At 32.0% G+C, this 14814-nt stretch overlaps 1 protein-coding gene across 1 annotated transcript in view; it reads left to right on the top strand.

The window, feature by feature from the left end:
* The window catches only part of TBCD (tubulin folding cofactor D), a 430774-nt gene that overhangs the window by 202670 nt on the left and 213290 nt on the right, over positions 1 to 14814 (top strand). Inside the window, 2 exon segments of the mRNA XM_051995656.1 lie at positions 2836 to 2865; positions 14144 to 14229. Of these exon segments, the coding sequence (XP_051851616.1) occupies positions 2836 to 2865; positions 14144 to 14229 (116 nt within the window).

The following is a 14814-nucleotide window of genomic DNA, read 5'->3' as shown; positions in this document are numbered from 1 at the left end:
GCCCAAGTCTCCCTTATCTTTAAAAACCCTTTAATAGACCCTAATATTCCTTCAAGTTATATCTTTCCTTCCCTTCCCAAGTAAATTTCTTGAAAAAGTTTTCTACATTCACCGCCTCCACTTTCCCTTCTCTCAATCCATCTTTTGGAATCTGGCTTCTAACCTCAACACTAAATTGAATTCCCTTCAGTATTACCCATGGTTTCTCAGTCTTTTCTCAATTTCTTTTCTACCTATTTGATATTATTGACAAACCTCTCCTTCTAGATGTCTTTTATTCCCTGGTTGTATGAGACACTACACTGTCCTGGCTTTCCAGCAATTTCCCTGAACACTTCAGTCTCCATTATTATTTCACCTTCTACATCAGACCTCCTAATTATAGGTCATTCCTTAAGGACTTGTGCTATGCGTCTTTTCTTCTCTCTCTTTTCTGTCTCTAAGTAAACTTCTTTAGCTTTGATGGGTATAAGTATAGTCTTTATGCAAATGTCTCCCAGAATGTCTCTCCTCTCAGTTTCCTTCCTGAATCACCAGTTGCCTGTTTGAAGACATTAAGGTTCTAAAAGAATGTTTCTTTCTCCTTCCCATAGAATATAACATCAAATCATCATACAGCTCCTTTTAATTACTATATAAAATTACCTTTTCTTTGTTTCTCTTCACTTTTGTATTTTATTTCAAAATTCCTATAAAGTGCTGATTTTTTTTTTTTTTTAAGAAATGCTACAAAGTCCTCTTTTTCACTATTGGTGTATTTATTTTCCTCTGTGGGATTTTATTCAGTTTTTCAGAGTAAGAGATTTTATCTTTTTACCTTTTGAAATGTTAAATTATATGATTTCTTATTTTTAGTAGAAGTAATTAACATGCTTTGCATTATTCTGACTTGATTCTTAAACTCCTTCTTTCTGAGGGCTTGAAAAACTTTTTCATTGATGTTGAAGCTTTATCCTTTTTTTTTTTTTTTTTTTTTGAGAACGAAGGATAATAAGCAATCAAGATCTGCTATTGCTAGACTTCCTTCCTTTACATATTTTTAAAATTAATTCCTTTGATATTCTTGATGTTTTGTTCTTCCAGGTAAATTTTGTTATTTTTTTCTAGCTTTATATAATAATTTTCTGGTAGTTTGGTTGGTATGGCAATGAATAAGTAAATTTATTTACGTAGAATTGTCATTTTTATTATGTTATATTGGCTCAATCTGCCCATGAAAAGTTAATATTTTAAATCTGACTTTGTCTGCATGACAAATGTTTTGTAACTGTGTTCATAGAGTTCCTGGGTTTATCTTGGCAGATGTACTCACACCTATCTCATTTTGCCTGCAGTTATTTTAAGTAAAAGATCTCTTACTATTGCTTCTTGCATGGCTTTGTTGGTGATGTATAGAGATGTTCATAATTTATGTGGGTTTATTTTATATCCTGCTACTTTGCTAAAATTATTAATTTTTTCAACTAATTTTTAAAGTTGAATCTTTAGGATTTTCCAAGTATATTATATGATCTACAAAAAGGGAAGTTTTATTTCCTTATTTTTCATTCTGATTCCTTCAGTTTCTTTTTATTCTCTTGCTGCTATTGCTAGCATTTCTAGTAGAGTATAGAACAAGAGTGGTGATAATGGGCAGTCCTTATCTTTTACTTGAAGTCTTTTCTGATCCCTTAACTGCCCTCCCTTTTTACATAACCTTATTTTTATTGGTTTTATTTTGTATATGTTGTCACATAGGCAATATCTTTTCCAGTAGGAATCAAACTCTTTGAAAACTTAATATGTTGCATTTTTATTTTTGTTTCTTGTCTGTCTCATAATTAATTATCATTAATAAATCAATAAATTAAAATCATTAATAAATGCTTAATTGGTTATTAATTATTTTATCTTCTATCTTTTACTTAAAATCTAAATTGAAATGCATGTCTTTTGGACACAGTTAAACTTGATGGTTTCAGAGAATAGAATCAAAAAGAGGGAGACAGAAACAAAGACCTAGAGTCATATATGGAGAGAACTTAGAAGTAAACAGGAAATGTTCTTATTTTATTCTTACATATTTATCCTATAATTTTCAGCCAAGTTATATAACCATCCTTTTGACCAGATATTCATACTTAATTGGTCTGAAAGTTTGGTGCTGGGTTAGAAAAATTCACCCTGAAAAAGTAATTAAATTTCAAGCAATTTAAATTTTCTCCTATTTTATATGAAAAGCAATATGAGTATCATATTTATTAATTCTTATTCAGTTTATATTTTCAAAAAAGAATCTTTAGCATATTTGTTTTCTGTGCTTGTTCTCTCACTGGATAAAGGTGGAACTATATGGATTTTATTGTCCCCAAAATAACTCTGACATAGAAATCAGTGATAATTTAATTTAAATTGATAGGAAAAGTTTTCATATTATTCATAGCTAATTACAAAATGTACTAAACCTTTCTCTTGAAATAAAATTTTTTGACTTTTTAAATTGACATACACTTTTCAGTGAACTGATAAGTAAAGGAAGAACACTTTTAATTCTGTAGCCTTGAATTGGCTTTCATGTACTGGTGTGAACTTAGGTTTCAGCAATCAAAGGACATTGTTCTGGATAAGCCAGTTCTTAATATACTTGCATTCTTAAGTTGTTGTCATGCAGGTCATAAAAACAGGAATGACAAACAACCCTTGAGGCTCTGTGCATCTAACAATGAGGACTTTATTTCAAAAAATGAAGCCATGGGTCATTTAAAGTGCTTTATGTTTGTTTTGAGTTTATTGTCTGATGTTTAGCAAAAAGCAAACCTGACTCATTTTGCTCTGTTTGTTCTCTTTGGTCTCTAGGCTGCTTTCCAGGAGAATGTTGGAAGACAGGTATGGTAACTTTTTTGAATCTTCTTTCACCAAACTTCCTGTATCCCTAGGTCTGAACACTAAAAGAGATATAGCCAGACATTATTTTCCTTCATTATGATTACTTAAATATATATCAAATAAAGTAACATATTTAATAACACAGTTTCTGACAAGCAGCAATTAATGCTCTACTCAATTTCCCATTCATCTCTTATTTCCTAGGGTTAAACTTCTCAATTTTAAGTAGCACTTTAAGATGATTAGGGTTTTGAATATCAGGTTGAAGTCTTGTGCAAGTGGCACTAAAATAATATTGAAATATTTTAACATGATAGAAATCATCTTTTAGAAGGATTTATCAAGTAATGGAGTGAAGGAAGAATTGGAAGGGACAAAGAGTACTAGAAAACCACTTATAAGGCTGTTGAAATAGATTCAATATGTCAATTAATTAGGGCTTAGGCTATGTTAGTAGCAATGAGAGTAAAAAAACAGAGGATTCATTTAAGATATCTATATTTCTTTTCTAAAATTAATTTTTAGTGATATATTTTATATTTCTGATTGTTAGAATTTTTCCCAATATCCCTGCCTATCTTGGTCTCTGTTATTCCCTACAATTAACAATACTTTATAAAGGAAAGAGAGGAAGAAGAAAAAAAATCCTCAAAACCATATTTATACATCAAAAAATTCTGGATAGAAAAAAAATTCTGAAGGCAAATATAATATATTCCACCTGTGGAACCCCCTCTACAAAATAGGAGAAGTTATTTCTTTTCTTTGGGGCCATGTTTATTTTTTGTAACTTTACAGCATTTATTTTTGATTGTTTTGTCATTGTACTTTCCATTTACATTCTATGAATCATTTCTATTTTACTTACCTCAGTCTGTATCAGATAATGTAAATCTTTCCATGGTTTTTATCTTTTCCATGGATTTATCTTCTTTGGCATTTTTTTGTTGCTTAGATTTCTATATATTCCTTTATGTTATTATGCTAATAATTTTTTAGGCATTCTCCAATCACTGGACATCTAATCCCCCACCCTCAATTCTTTGATACCTCAAAATATTCTGCTATAGATATTTTGGTATATATAGAAACTTTCATATCAAGTTCAATGACCTCTTTGAGGTATAAACATAGTAGTTTATTTTCTAAGTTAAAAGCTGTAATAGGAACAGCATTTTCCTGGTGCAGCTTCCCTGACTTTCCAGATACAACTGAAATCTGATTAGTTTCAGCTTTCTAGATTCAGCTTCTAGTGAGGGCTTCTCAGACTTGATGGGTACTTTGAATCTTCTTGAGTTCCCATATCCAGTGATGTGAGGACTATATGTATTTCAATGTAAATGAGAAAGACCGGAAGCTAAATGCCACTTTATCCTTGCTATATATTTTTGCTTTATATGCAAAGTATACCTTCTCCTTTATTAAATGTTTAATGACTTGTGAATGCTTCTTTTTGTCCCACTATCAACCATGGAATAAAAAGGTTGCTAGGATTAGACACATGCCTAAAATAAAAGGTATGGAAATTTTAGTCACTTTATTTGCATAATTCCAAAATGCTTTTCAAAATGGTTTTGCTGATTCATTGCTTCACAGCAATGTACTAATGTCCCTATTTTCTATTGTCTGTTAATCTTTTTACCAATTTATTGGTGATGAGGTGATACCTAGTGTGGGGTTGATTTGCATTTCCTTTACTATTAATGATTTGGGAAATTTTTTCATGTGATTATTTTGTTTTATAATTATTATTAAAGATATTTCTAAGGAAGTATTTACTGAACTTAAAATGATTTTGAGAGGACAAATTAATGGTCAAAGATAATTCCACAATCTTGAGATTGGGTAATCAGGACAGTGGTGTATCCTTTGACAAGATAGAGAAATAAGAAGAGAGAAGATAAAGGGATCAGATTTGAGGAGAAATTGAGTATCATTTAGAACAGGAATTTGAAAAGTGACAGAGGGAAAATGTCCAAGTGACAGAGATACGTTATTAGAATTTAGATTATGACTGAATATATGCTTTATGGAATCATCGAGTTATAGATAATAAATTTAAACACTGGTTGTGATCTTTGTCAAAGGTAATGTAGAATGAAAACAAAGGAAAAAAAAAGAAATGAAATCTCACATGTAGGAAATAGCAGCATTTAGGCTTTACAGAGTAGAAGCGGCAACAAGAAAGGAAAATTAGGAGAGTACAGTGTCCTTAGAATCTAAAGAAGCAGAAACTTTTCAAAAGTAGAGGGTATGTTCTTCTATGAAAAGAAGTCAGGGGAGATGAAAATTGAGAAAAGGTTGGGTTTACAGATTAACAGGACATTGATAAACTTCCAGAGTATAATTTTAATTGAGTTTGGGAACAAAAAGCCAAGGAATATGAGGTAAAGAAATAGAAGCATCAGATGTTGACCATTTATTTAGGAAGTTAAAAAGTCAGATAAAGGAGAGAAATAGGAAGGGAAAAAAGTAGATATAAAGATTATCTTCATAAGGAAAATACATGTAATATAGCCAAAACAGTACTTAGGGGAAAGCTTAAATCTGTAAATGCTTACATTAATAAAACAGAAGGAATAGATGAATGTATTAGACAACTAAGAAAACCATTAAACTAGTAGATAAAACTAGGCTCTTATTCTAAGAAAAAGAAATCAATAAAGGACATAAAGTTAATTTTGTTAAAAGAAATGAGAAAAGCAAATTAGTAGTTTCAAAAATGAATAATATATTCACCACCAGCGAAGAGTAAATTAAAATAATTATTAGGAGCTACTTTGCCCAGTTACATGCCAATAAATCTGACAGTCTAAGCAAAATTGATGATATTTACAAAAACATAAATTTTCAGATTAATGGAGGAGGAAATAAAATACTAAAATAACCCCATCTGAGAGGAAAAAAAATTGAATAAGCCATCAATGAACTCCCTAAGAAAATATTCCCAGGGCCAGATGCATTCACAACTGAATTCTACCATACATTTAATGAACAATTAATTCCAATGCTATATAAACTTTTTGGGAAAATAGGCAGAGAAATTCCTACCAAATTCCTTTTATGAGCTAATGGTGGTAATACCTCAATCAGAAAGAACAAAAACAAAGAAAGAAAACTATAGACCAATTTCTTGAAGGAAATTGACTCAAAGATTTTAAATAAAATACTAACAAGGAGATTACTACAATTATAACACAAGATTTATACAAGGTGTGATTTTTTTTACCAGGAATGAAAGGCTGGTTCAATATTAGGGAAACTATTGTTATAATTGACTATATCAATAACAAAATCAACAGAAATAATAGGGTTATCTGAGTAGAGGAAGAAAAAGCTTTTGAGAAAGTACAATACCCATTTCCATTAAAAACACTAGAGAACAATGGAACAAATGGAATTTTTATTCAAAAGTAATATTTGTCTAGAACCATCCACAAGTATTATCTGTATTTGGGATGTATCTGTAATTGGGATAAACTAGAAGCCTTCCTAGTAAGATTGAGGTGAAGCAAGGATGCCTGTTATCCACACTGTTATTCAACATTGTATTTGAAATGTAATTCATAGCAATAAGAAAAAAAAAAGAAACACTTGAAGGAATTAGTCGGGCATTGAGGAAACAAAACTTTCTCTTTACATATGATATGATGGTATACTTGGAGAATTCTAGAGTATCAATTAAAAGAACTCTTGAAATAGTGAACAACTTTAGCAAAGTTGCAAGATATAAAATAAACTCACATAAATCATTAGTATTTTTCTATAGATTGTCAAAGTTCTGCTGGAAGATAGAAAGAAAAATTCCATTTAAAATATCTGTAGATAACATAACATACTTGGGAGCATACCTTACAATTTCCAAATTTCCTTTTTTACATAAAGTTAGAACTAAATAATTGGAAAACTATTAATTATGATTTTATTAAATTTTAAAAGGGTAGATCAAACAAAATCAATGCAGCCAAAATTAGATGGAAAGCAGAAATCTGGGAAAAAATTTATAGTGAGCTTCTCTGATAAAGGCATTATTTCTCAAATATATCTTGAACATTTACATATATGTTTGGACATACATAGATACATATATTTATATACACTTCTTCAACTCTCTATTTTTACTCCACAACTGATGGGAGAACCCAGAATGGTCAAGTGAAACCAAGAAGTTGCTTGAGAAACCAAACCTCTGAACAGAGTTTAGAACAAGTGTCTACAAAGAGGTAGAATGAAACAATTTTCCAGTTCAAGATAGGTCAGAAGAACTTCAAGAAATGTCATTCTCCCTAGAGTGAAAGGGGAATGCTCAGCCTAGCTCAGACAGTACGTGGGAATACCAGTGGAGAGGCTTAATCACAGCAGATCAGCAATAGAGACCTTCAATAGAACAGTAGCAGAACAGATCAGTAGGAGAACTTCCAGTCTCAATGCAGAAGGCAAATTGCCAGTTCAGGAAACTAAGCAACAACAGATGGACTAGGTTATGCTATCCCTAGCTTTATATGGAAGATACCAAACATAAGGGGCCACTCTGCTCAAAGCCAAGGCTCAAAGCTGCACAAGAAGCTTGGAACAAAGCCCTGTATCCCAGGAACAGAGTTTGTTTTAAAAGTTATGAAATAGGGGGAAAAAAAGAAAGAAAATGAGTAAGAAACAGAAAAGAACCTTGAGCACAGGAAACTACTATGGGAACAGGGAAAACTGAAATACCAATTCAGAAGAGGACAAAATGTCTATATGTGAAAGCTTAAAGGGGGACATGAATTGGTCTAGATCCCGAAGAGCCATCTTGGAAGAGCTCATAAAGGATTTTAAAAGTCAAATAAGAGAAGTAGAAGAAAAAAATGGGAAAAGAAATGAAAAATATGCAAGAAAGAGTCAACAGGTTGGGAAAAGGAAGGACAAAAATTGGCTGAAGAAAACAATTCCTTAAAAATTGCCCAAAAACAAACAAACAAAAAATCTATTGAAGAAAATAACCCTTGAAAATAGACTTAACCTAATGGAAAAAGAGGTGCAAAAGCTAAATGAAAATAAAATTATACATTAAATACTAGAACCTCACAAATGGATGTTAATGACTGTATGAGATATCAAGAATCAGTCAAAAAAACTAAAAAGAATGAAAAACAGGAAAAAAATATAAAATACTTCATTGGAAAAACAGGTAACTAGAAAATAGTTAATTAATAAATTAAACTAATAGATTATCTGAAATCCATGACCAAAAAAAAAAAAAAGAGCCTGTATAGCATTCATCAAGGAAAACTGCTCTGATATACTAGAACCAGAGGGCAAAATAGTTATTGATAAAATTCATTGATTACCTCCAGAAACAGATCTCACAAAAAGTGAGAGGTGGCCATCGTCTGAAACTTAAGGACATAATATATATACTCAGATGGGTATAGAAATTGATCTTTCTCTATAGGGAAATAGGAGGAAAAAAGGGAAAGAAAAGGGAGGGACTGCATAGTAGAGAGGGCAGAAACACAAAGAGAAAGGGATAAGAGCAGGGAGGCATATTGTGAAGGGTTTGGTCAGAAAAAAAAAACATTAAAAAGTAGGGATACAGTAGAAAGAGAAAAAAAGTATGTACAAGAGAGAAAAAAAGTATGAAGAGAACTACATAGCTGGTATTCATAATTATAAATGTGAACAGGATGAACTCTCCCATAAAATGAAAATGGATAACAGAATGGATTAAAAAAATACAAACTCCTACAATAATGTTGTTTATAAGAAACACATTTTAAACAGAGAGATACACACAGAATAATAGAAGGCTGAAGCATAACATATACTTCAGCTGAAGGAGGGATAGCAATTCTGATCTCAGACAAAGCAAAAGCAAAAATAAATCTAATTAAAAGAGATAAGAAAGGAAGCTATCCTCTGTTAAAGGGTGTGAAGACTGAGTTAGCATCCTGCATGCCTTAGAATCAGCCCAAGTCAGGATAAGCAAAAGTCTTTGGTCTTTATTCTTGTTCTTTAGGGGTAGAAGTGAACAGGATGGATGCAGGACCTTCCTTCTCTTCCTCTACTGCCAAAATAACCCTGACTTGTCTTCATCCTCTAATCCTTCCCACAATTCTCTATATATACCAAAAGGTTGAACCCCCACAGAATAGTGGGAAGGGCCATTTTCCAAGCATATGCTAAGAGAGTATTGTCCAATCAGTAGTTAGCTTTAAGTGATCAGTTGTCCGACCTCAGTGCGTCAACTCAGAGTTTCAGCCCTTTACAAAAGAGTATCATAAAGTGGTATTGTTACTAAACATAAACACCAAGTGGTACAACATTCACATTCTTAGAGAAGTTAAGCCAATGACAGGAAGAAATAGACCAGGGGTCCTCAAACTTTTTAAATAGGGGGCCAGTTCACTGTCCCTCAGACTGTTGGAGGGCCGGACTATAGTAAAAACAAAAACTTTGTTTTGTGGGCCTTTAAATAAAGAAACTTCATAGCCTTGGGTGAGGGGGGATAAACATCCTCAGCTGCCACATCTGGCCCGCGGGCCGTAGTTTGACGACCCCTGAAATAGACAACAAAACTATAATAATGGGGGACTTCAATCTTCTCCTCTCAGAATTAGATAAATTAATGTCAAAATAAAGAAGAAAGAAATTAGGGAGGTTAATAGAAAACTTAGATATGATAGATTTCTGGAAAAAACTGAATGGGGAATAGAAAGGAATATACTTTTTTCCAGTAGTATATGATACCCATACAACAATTTACTGTGTATCAAGGCATAAAAACCTCATAATCAAATGTAGAAAGGCAGAAAAAGTAAATGCAAAAATTGTTATTTATATCTTTGCAACATCTCGTATACATTCACTTCACTTATATAGTTACCAACTTAGTAGGTCCATATCTCCTCCTGCTGGCACTATTGCAGCAGATTTCTAATTGATTTGCCTAGCTCAATTCTCTTTCTACTGTAGCTACCAAAATGATTTTCCTAAAAATTTTGTCTGACCATGTAACCTCCTTACTCAGTAAATTCTAGTCATTCCATCTTACCTCCAGGACCAGATATAAAATCCTTTGGCATTTAAAGCTCTTCCTAACCTGTTCCTTCCTCCATTTCCTGTCTTTTAACTCTTTACTTACTCTTTTTTTTTTTCACGTTAAATACAACATATGTATACATATTTATACAGTTATCTTGCTGCACAAGAAAAATTTAGATTTAGGATTTAGAAAAAATTTAAAAATAACCTGAGAAGGAAAATAAAAATGCAAGCAAACAATAACAGAGTGGAAATGCTATGTTATGATCCACATTCATTTCCCATAGTTCTTTCGTTGGGCGTAGCTGGTTCTCTTCATTACTTAACAATTGGAACAGATTTGGATCATCTCATTATTGAAGAGATCCACTTCCATCAGATTTGATCAACATATAGTATTGTTGTTGAAGCGTATGATGATTTCTTAGTTCTGCTCATTTCACTTAGCATCAGTTCATGTAAGTCTCCTCAGGCCTCTCTGTATTCATTCTGCTGGTCATTTCTTAATGAACAATAATATTCCATACCATTCATATACCACAGTTTATTCAGCCATTCACCAATTGATGGGCATCCATTCAATTTTCAGTTTCTAGCCATTACAAAAAGGGCCGCCACAAACATTTTTGCACATATGGGTCCCTTTCCCTTTTTTAAGATCTCTTGGGGGTATAAGCCAAGTAGTAACACTGCTGGATCAAAGGATATGCACAGTTTGATAACTTTTTGAGCATAGTTCCAAATTACTCTCCAGAATGGTTGGATCCATTCACAATTCCACCAACTGACACCAGTGTGTCAGTGTCCCAGTTTTACCATATCCCTTTCAACATTCATCATTATCTTTTCCTGTCATCTTAACCAATCTGAAAGATGTGTAGTAGTATCTCAGAGTTGTCTTAATGTGCATTTCTCTGATCAATAATGATTTGGAGCATCTTTTCATATGATTAGAAATAGTTTCAATTTCTTCATCTGAAAATTGTTCATATCCTTTGACCATTTATCCATTGGAGAATGGCTTGATTTCTTATATATTAAAGTCAATTCTCTATCTATTTTGGAAATGAGGCCTTTATCAGAACCTTTGACTATAAAAATGTTTTCCCAATTTATTGCTTCCTTTCTAATCTTGTCTGTATTAGTTTTGTTTGTACAAAACCTTTTTAAGTTGATATAATCAAATTTTTTTATTTTGTGATCAGTAATGATCTCTAGTTCTTCTTTGTTCACAAATTCCTTCCTCCTTCACAGGTCTGAGAGGTAAACTACCCTATGTTCTTCTAATTTATTTATAATCTCATTCTTTATGTATAGATCATGAACCCATTTTGACTTTGTCTTGGTGTACAGTGTTATGTGTGGGTATTGGTAGTTTCTGCCATACTAATTTCTAATTTTCCCAGAAATTTTTGACAGATAGTGAATTCTTATCCCAAAAGCTGGGGTCTTTGGGTTTGTCAAACACTAGATTGCTATAGTTATTGACTATTTTGTCCTGTGAACCTAACCTATTTCACTGATTGACTAGTCTATTTCTTAGCCAATACCAAATGGTTTTGGTGACCACTGCTTTATAATATAGTTTCAGATCAGGTACAACTAGACCTCCTTCATTTGATTTTTTTTTTTCATTAGTTCCCTTGAAATTCTTTACCTTTCATTCTTGTGTATGAATTTTGTTGTTATTTTTTCTAGGTCATTAAAATAGTTTCTTGGGAGTCTGATTGGTATATCATTAAATAAATAGATTAGTTTAGGTAGTATTGTCATCTTTATTATATTCACTCGGTCTATCTAAGAGCACTTAATATTTTTTCCAATTGTTTAAATCTGACTTTATTTGTATGGAAAGTGTTTTATAGTTTTGCTCATATAGTTCCTGACTTGCCTTTGACAGATAGATTCCCAAATATTTTATGCTATTGACAGTTATTTTAAATGGAATTTGTCTTTGTATCTCTTGTTGTTGGATTTTATTGGTGATATATAAAAATGCTGAGGATTTATGTGGATTTTTTTTGTATCCTGCAACTTTGATAAAGTTGTGGATTATTTCTAATAGCTTTTTAGTAGAATCTCTGGGGTTCTCTAAGTATACCATCATATCATCTGCAAGGAGTGATAATTTGGTTTCCTCATTACCTACTCTAATTCTTTTAATATCTTTCTCGACTCTTATTGCAGAGGCTAGTGTTTCTAATGCGATATTAAATAATAATGGTGACAGTGGGCAACTTTGCTTCACTCCAGATCTTACTGGAAAAGGTTCCAGTTTTTCCCCATTGCATATGATGCTTATTGATGCTTTTAAATATATGCTTCTGACTATTTTAAGGAAAAGTCCATTTATTCCTATATGCTTAAGTGTTTTTAATAGAAATGGCTGTTGGATTTTATCAAATGCTTTTTCTGCATCTATTGAGATGATTGTATGGTTTTTGTTAATTTGGTTATTGATATAGTCAATTATGTTAATAGTTTTCCTAATATTGAACCAGCCCTGCATTCCTGATATAAATCCTACTTGGTCATGGTGTATCATCCTGGAGATGATTTTCTATAATCTTTTTGCTAATATTTCATTTAAGATTTTTGCATCAGTATTTATTAGGGAGATTGATCTATAATTTTCTTTCTCTGTTTTTGTCTTACCTGGTTTAGTCTTTACTTACTTTTTATCTTATCATAGGATCCTAGCTATGTTGATCTGCTTTCTTTACATCATATAAAATATTCCATCTCCTTATCTGGGCTTTTATGTTCCCTGGTTTTTCTTCTATCTCATTTCCAATCCTACTTTCATTAGGAGATGTTTCCAAATTCCTTCTCCCATTCTAGCTACTAGCCTTCCATACTCTCAGAAGATCTCTCATCTCCTCTGAATATATCTTGTTTGTATATAGTAATTAATTACATGCTGTGTCTTCAATTACAGTGTAAGCTCTTTAAATATAGGGACTGTGTTTTGCTTTTACTACTTAACATAGTACCTCACATTAAATAAGAATGGAATGAATGTCTTTTGATTGAACCAGCTTCTGCCTCTCAAGTCAACAAGCAATTATTTACTACCTTCTGTGAGCTAACTGCTCAGAATATAAAGAAATTGCCACCTGTTCTTAAGAAGTTCACATCCAATTGGGAGGGAAAACATGTAAACAGCTATGCAAAAACAAAATATATGTTAGATATATTGGAGATGATCATAAAAATAAGTTACTAGCATTAGTGGGGATTAGGAAAGACTTCTTATAGAAATTATTTTAACTATGAATTTAAGGTTCCAGTGAATAGAAGATATAGAAATAAGAAAGGAGAAAGCTCCAGGTATGGGAGATATCCAGTAAAAATGCATGGAATTGGAAGATAAATTTCCTATGCAAAGTAAGCAGTATTACTGAATTACAAAGAATATAGATAGGAAAGATGAAGTGTAAGAATTCTGGAAAAGTAGGAAGGGACCAGATTATATGTTGTTGTTCATTTGCTTTAGTCATTTCCACTTTTTGTGACCCCATTTAGGGTTTTATTGGCAAAGATGCTGTTGTGGTTTGCCAAAAGTCAAGGATATGATTTTATATTTAGTTTTGGAGATGATAGGAAATTTATTGAATAGCAGAATTAACACAGTCAAATCATTGCTTTAGGAAGATCTATTAATAATCAAGTGGATGACAAGAATATAATGTGAATACACTTGAGGCAGGGGGACACCAGGATGGGCATTTTGTCAGAGTAGGGAGATAGCAAAGGTACAATCAACAGATCTTGGTAACTAATTGCATATGGTGGGTGAGAGAGTGAAGAGTCAGGAATGTTGTTTACCCTGTTAGCTGGCATAATTGGGAGGTTGGTGGTGCCCTTGCTAGTAATAGGAAAGTTAGAAAGAGGAGACGATTAGGAGGGACATAAAAAATTAATTTCTTGAAAAGTTATCACAGTACTTAAGAAGAAATTTATTCATTATAAGTTAAATTGCTGTTCTTGTTCAGTCCATGTTCAAATTATTTTAAATTTAATAATGTATAAAAATTTTAACAGTTGAATTATAGCATCATAAATCTAGAGCTGGAAGGCATCTCAAAAATTATCCAATCCTCTTAGCTTCACCAGTGAAGAAACTAAGGGAGGTTAATTGACTTTTCCAGTATCACAAAAGTTATAAGAAATTTAGTTTGAATTTTAATCTAGATCCTTTTACTCCAATGAAAATGCTGCTTTCATATGCTTATACTAATTACAGAATTGTTTTTAGGGTACTTTTCCTCATGGAATTGACATTTTGACTACAGCTGACTATTTTGCTGTTGGTAACCGATCCAATTGCTTCCTTAATATAAGGTAAGTTTTTATAATTTTTCACTATAAAACATAAAATCATTGGTTTGTGACTTAATTTGTTAAAACTGCTTACTTTCTTAGTCTTTTTCACCATATTATATATAAGATTATATAAGAGATGATGGAGAATGTACTTGAGGGAGGGTTGTTTTATTCTTCAAAATGTTTTTTTTTAATAAGTAAAAATCTATATTCCCTTCCCAATCTGCTCCCCTCAATTGCAAATGAAAAGAAAAATAAATACCCTTTTATAAACATGTATGATAAAAAAAAAAGAGAGAGAAATTCCCTTATTGACCATGTTTTTTAAAAAAATCTCATTGTGTACTTTGATTCCTTTGTCTCTTTCTTGGCAGGTACTATGTCCCATCATTATTGACCCAGTGAAATTCTCATTAGTTGTTGTATTGTTCAGTGTTCCTAAGTTTTTCAAAGTTGTTTATCTTATCAGGATTGTTGTCATTGTATTTTTTTTTTTTTCTGGTTCTACTCACTTTAGTCTTCATATCTTTTTTTTTTTTTTTTAAATTTAATAGCCTTTTATTTACAGGCTATATGTATGGGTAACTTTACAGCATTGATAAT

Source organism: Antechinus flavipes, chromosome 4 (genome assembly GCF_016432865.1).
Source record: "Antechinus flavipes isolate AdamAnt ecotype Samford, QLD, Australia chromosome 4, AdamAnt_v2, whole genome shotgun sequence".
Lineage (NCBI taxonomy): Eukaryota > Metazoa > Chordata > Mammalia > Dasyuromorphia > Dasyuridae > Antechinus > Antechinus flavipes.
This window is presented reverse-complemented; position numbering and strand designations above follow the sequence as displayed.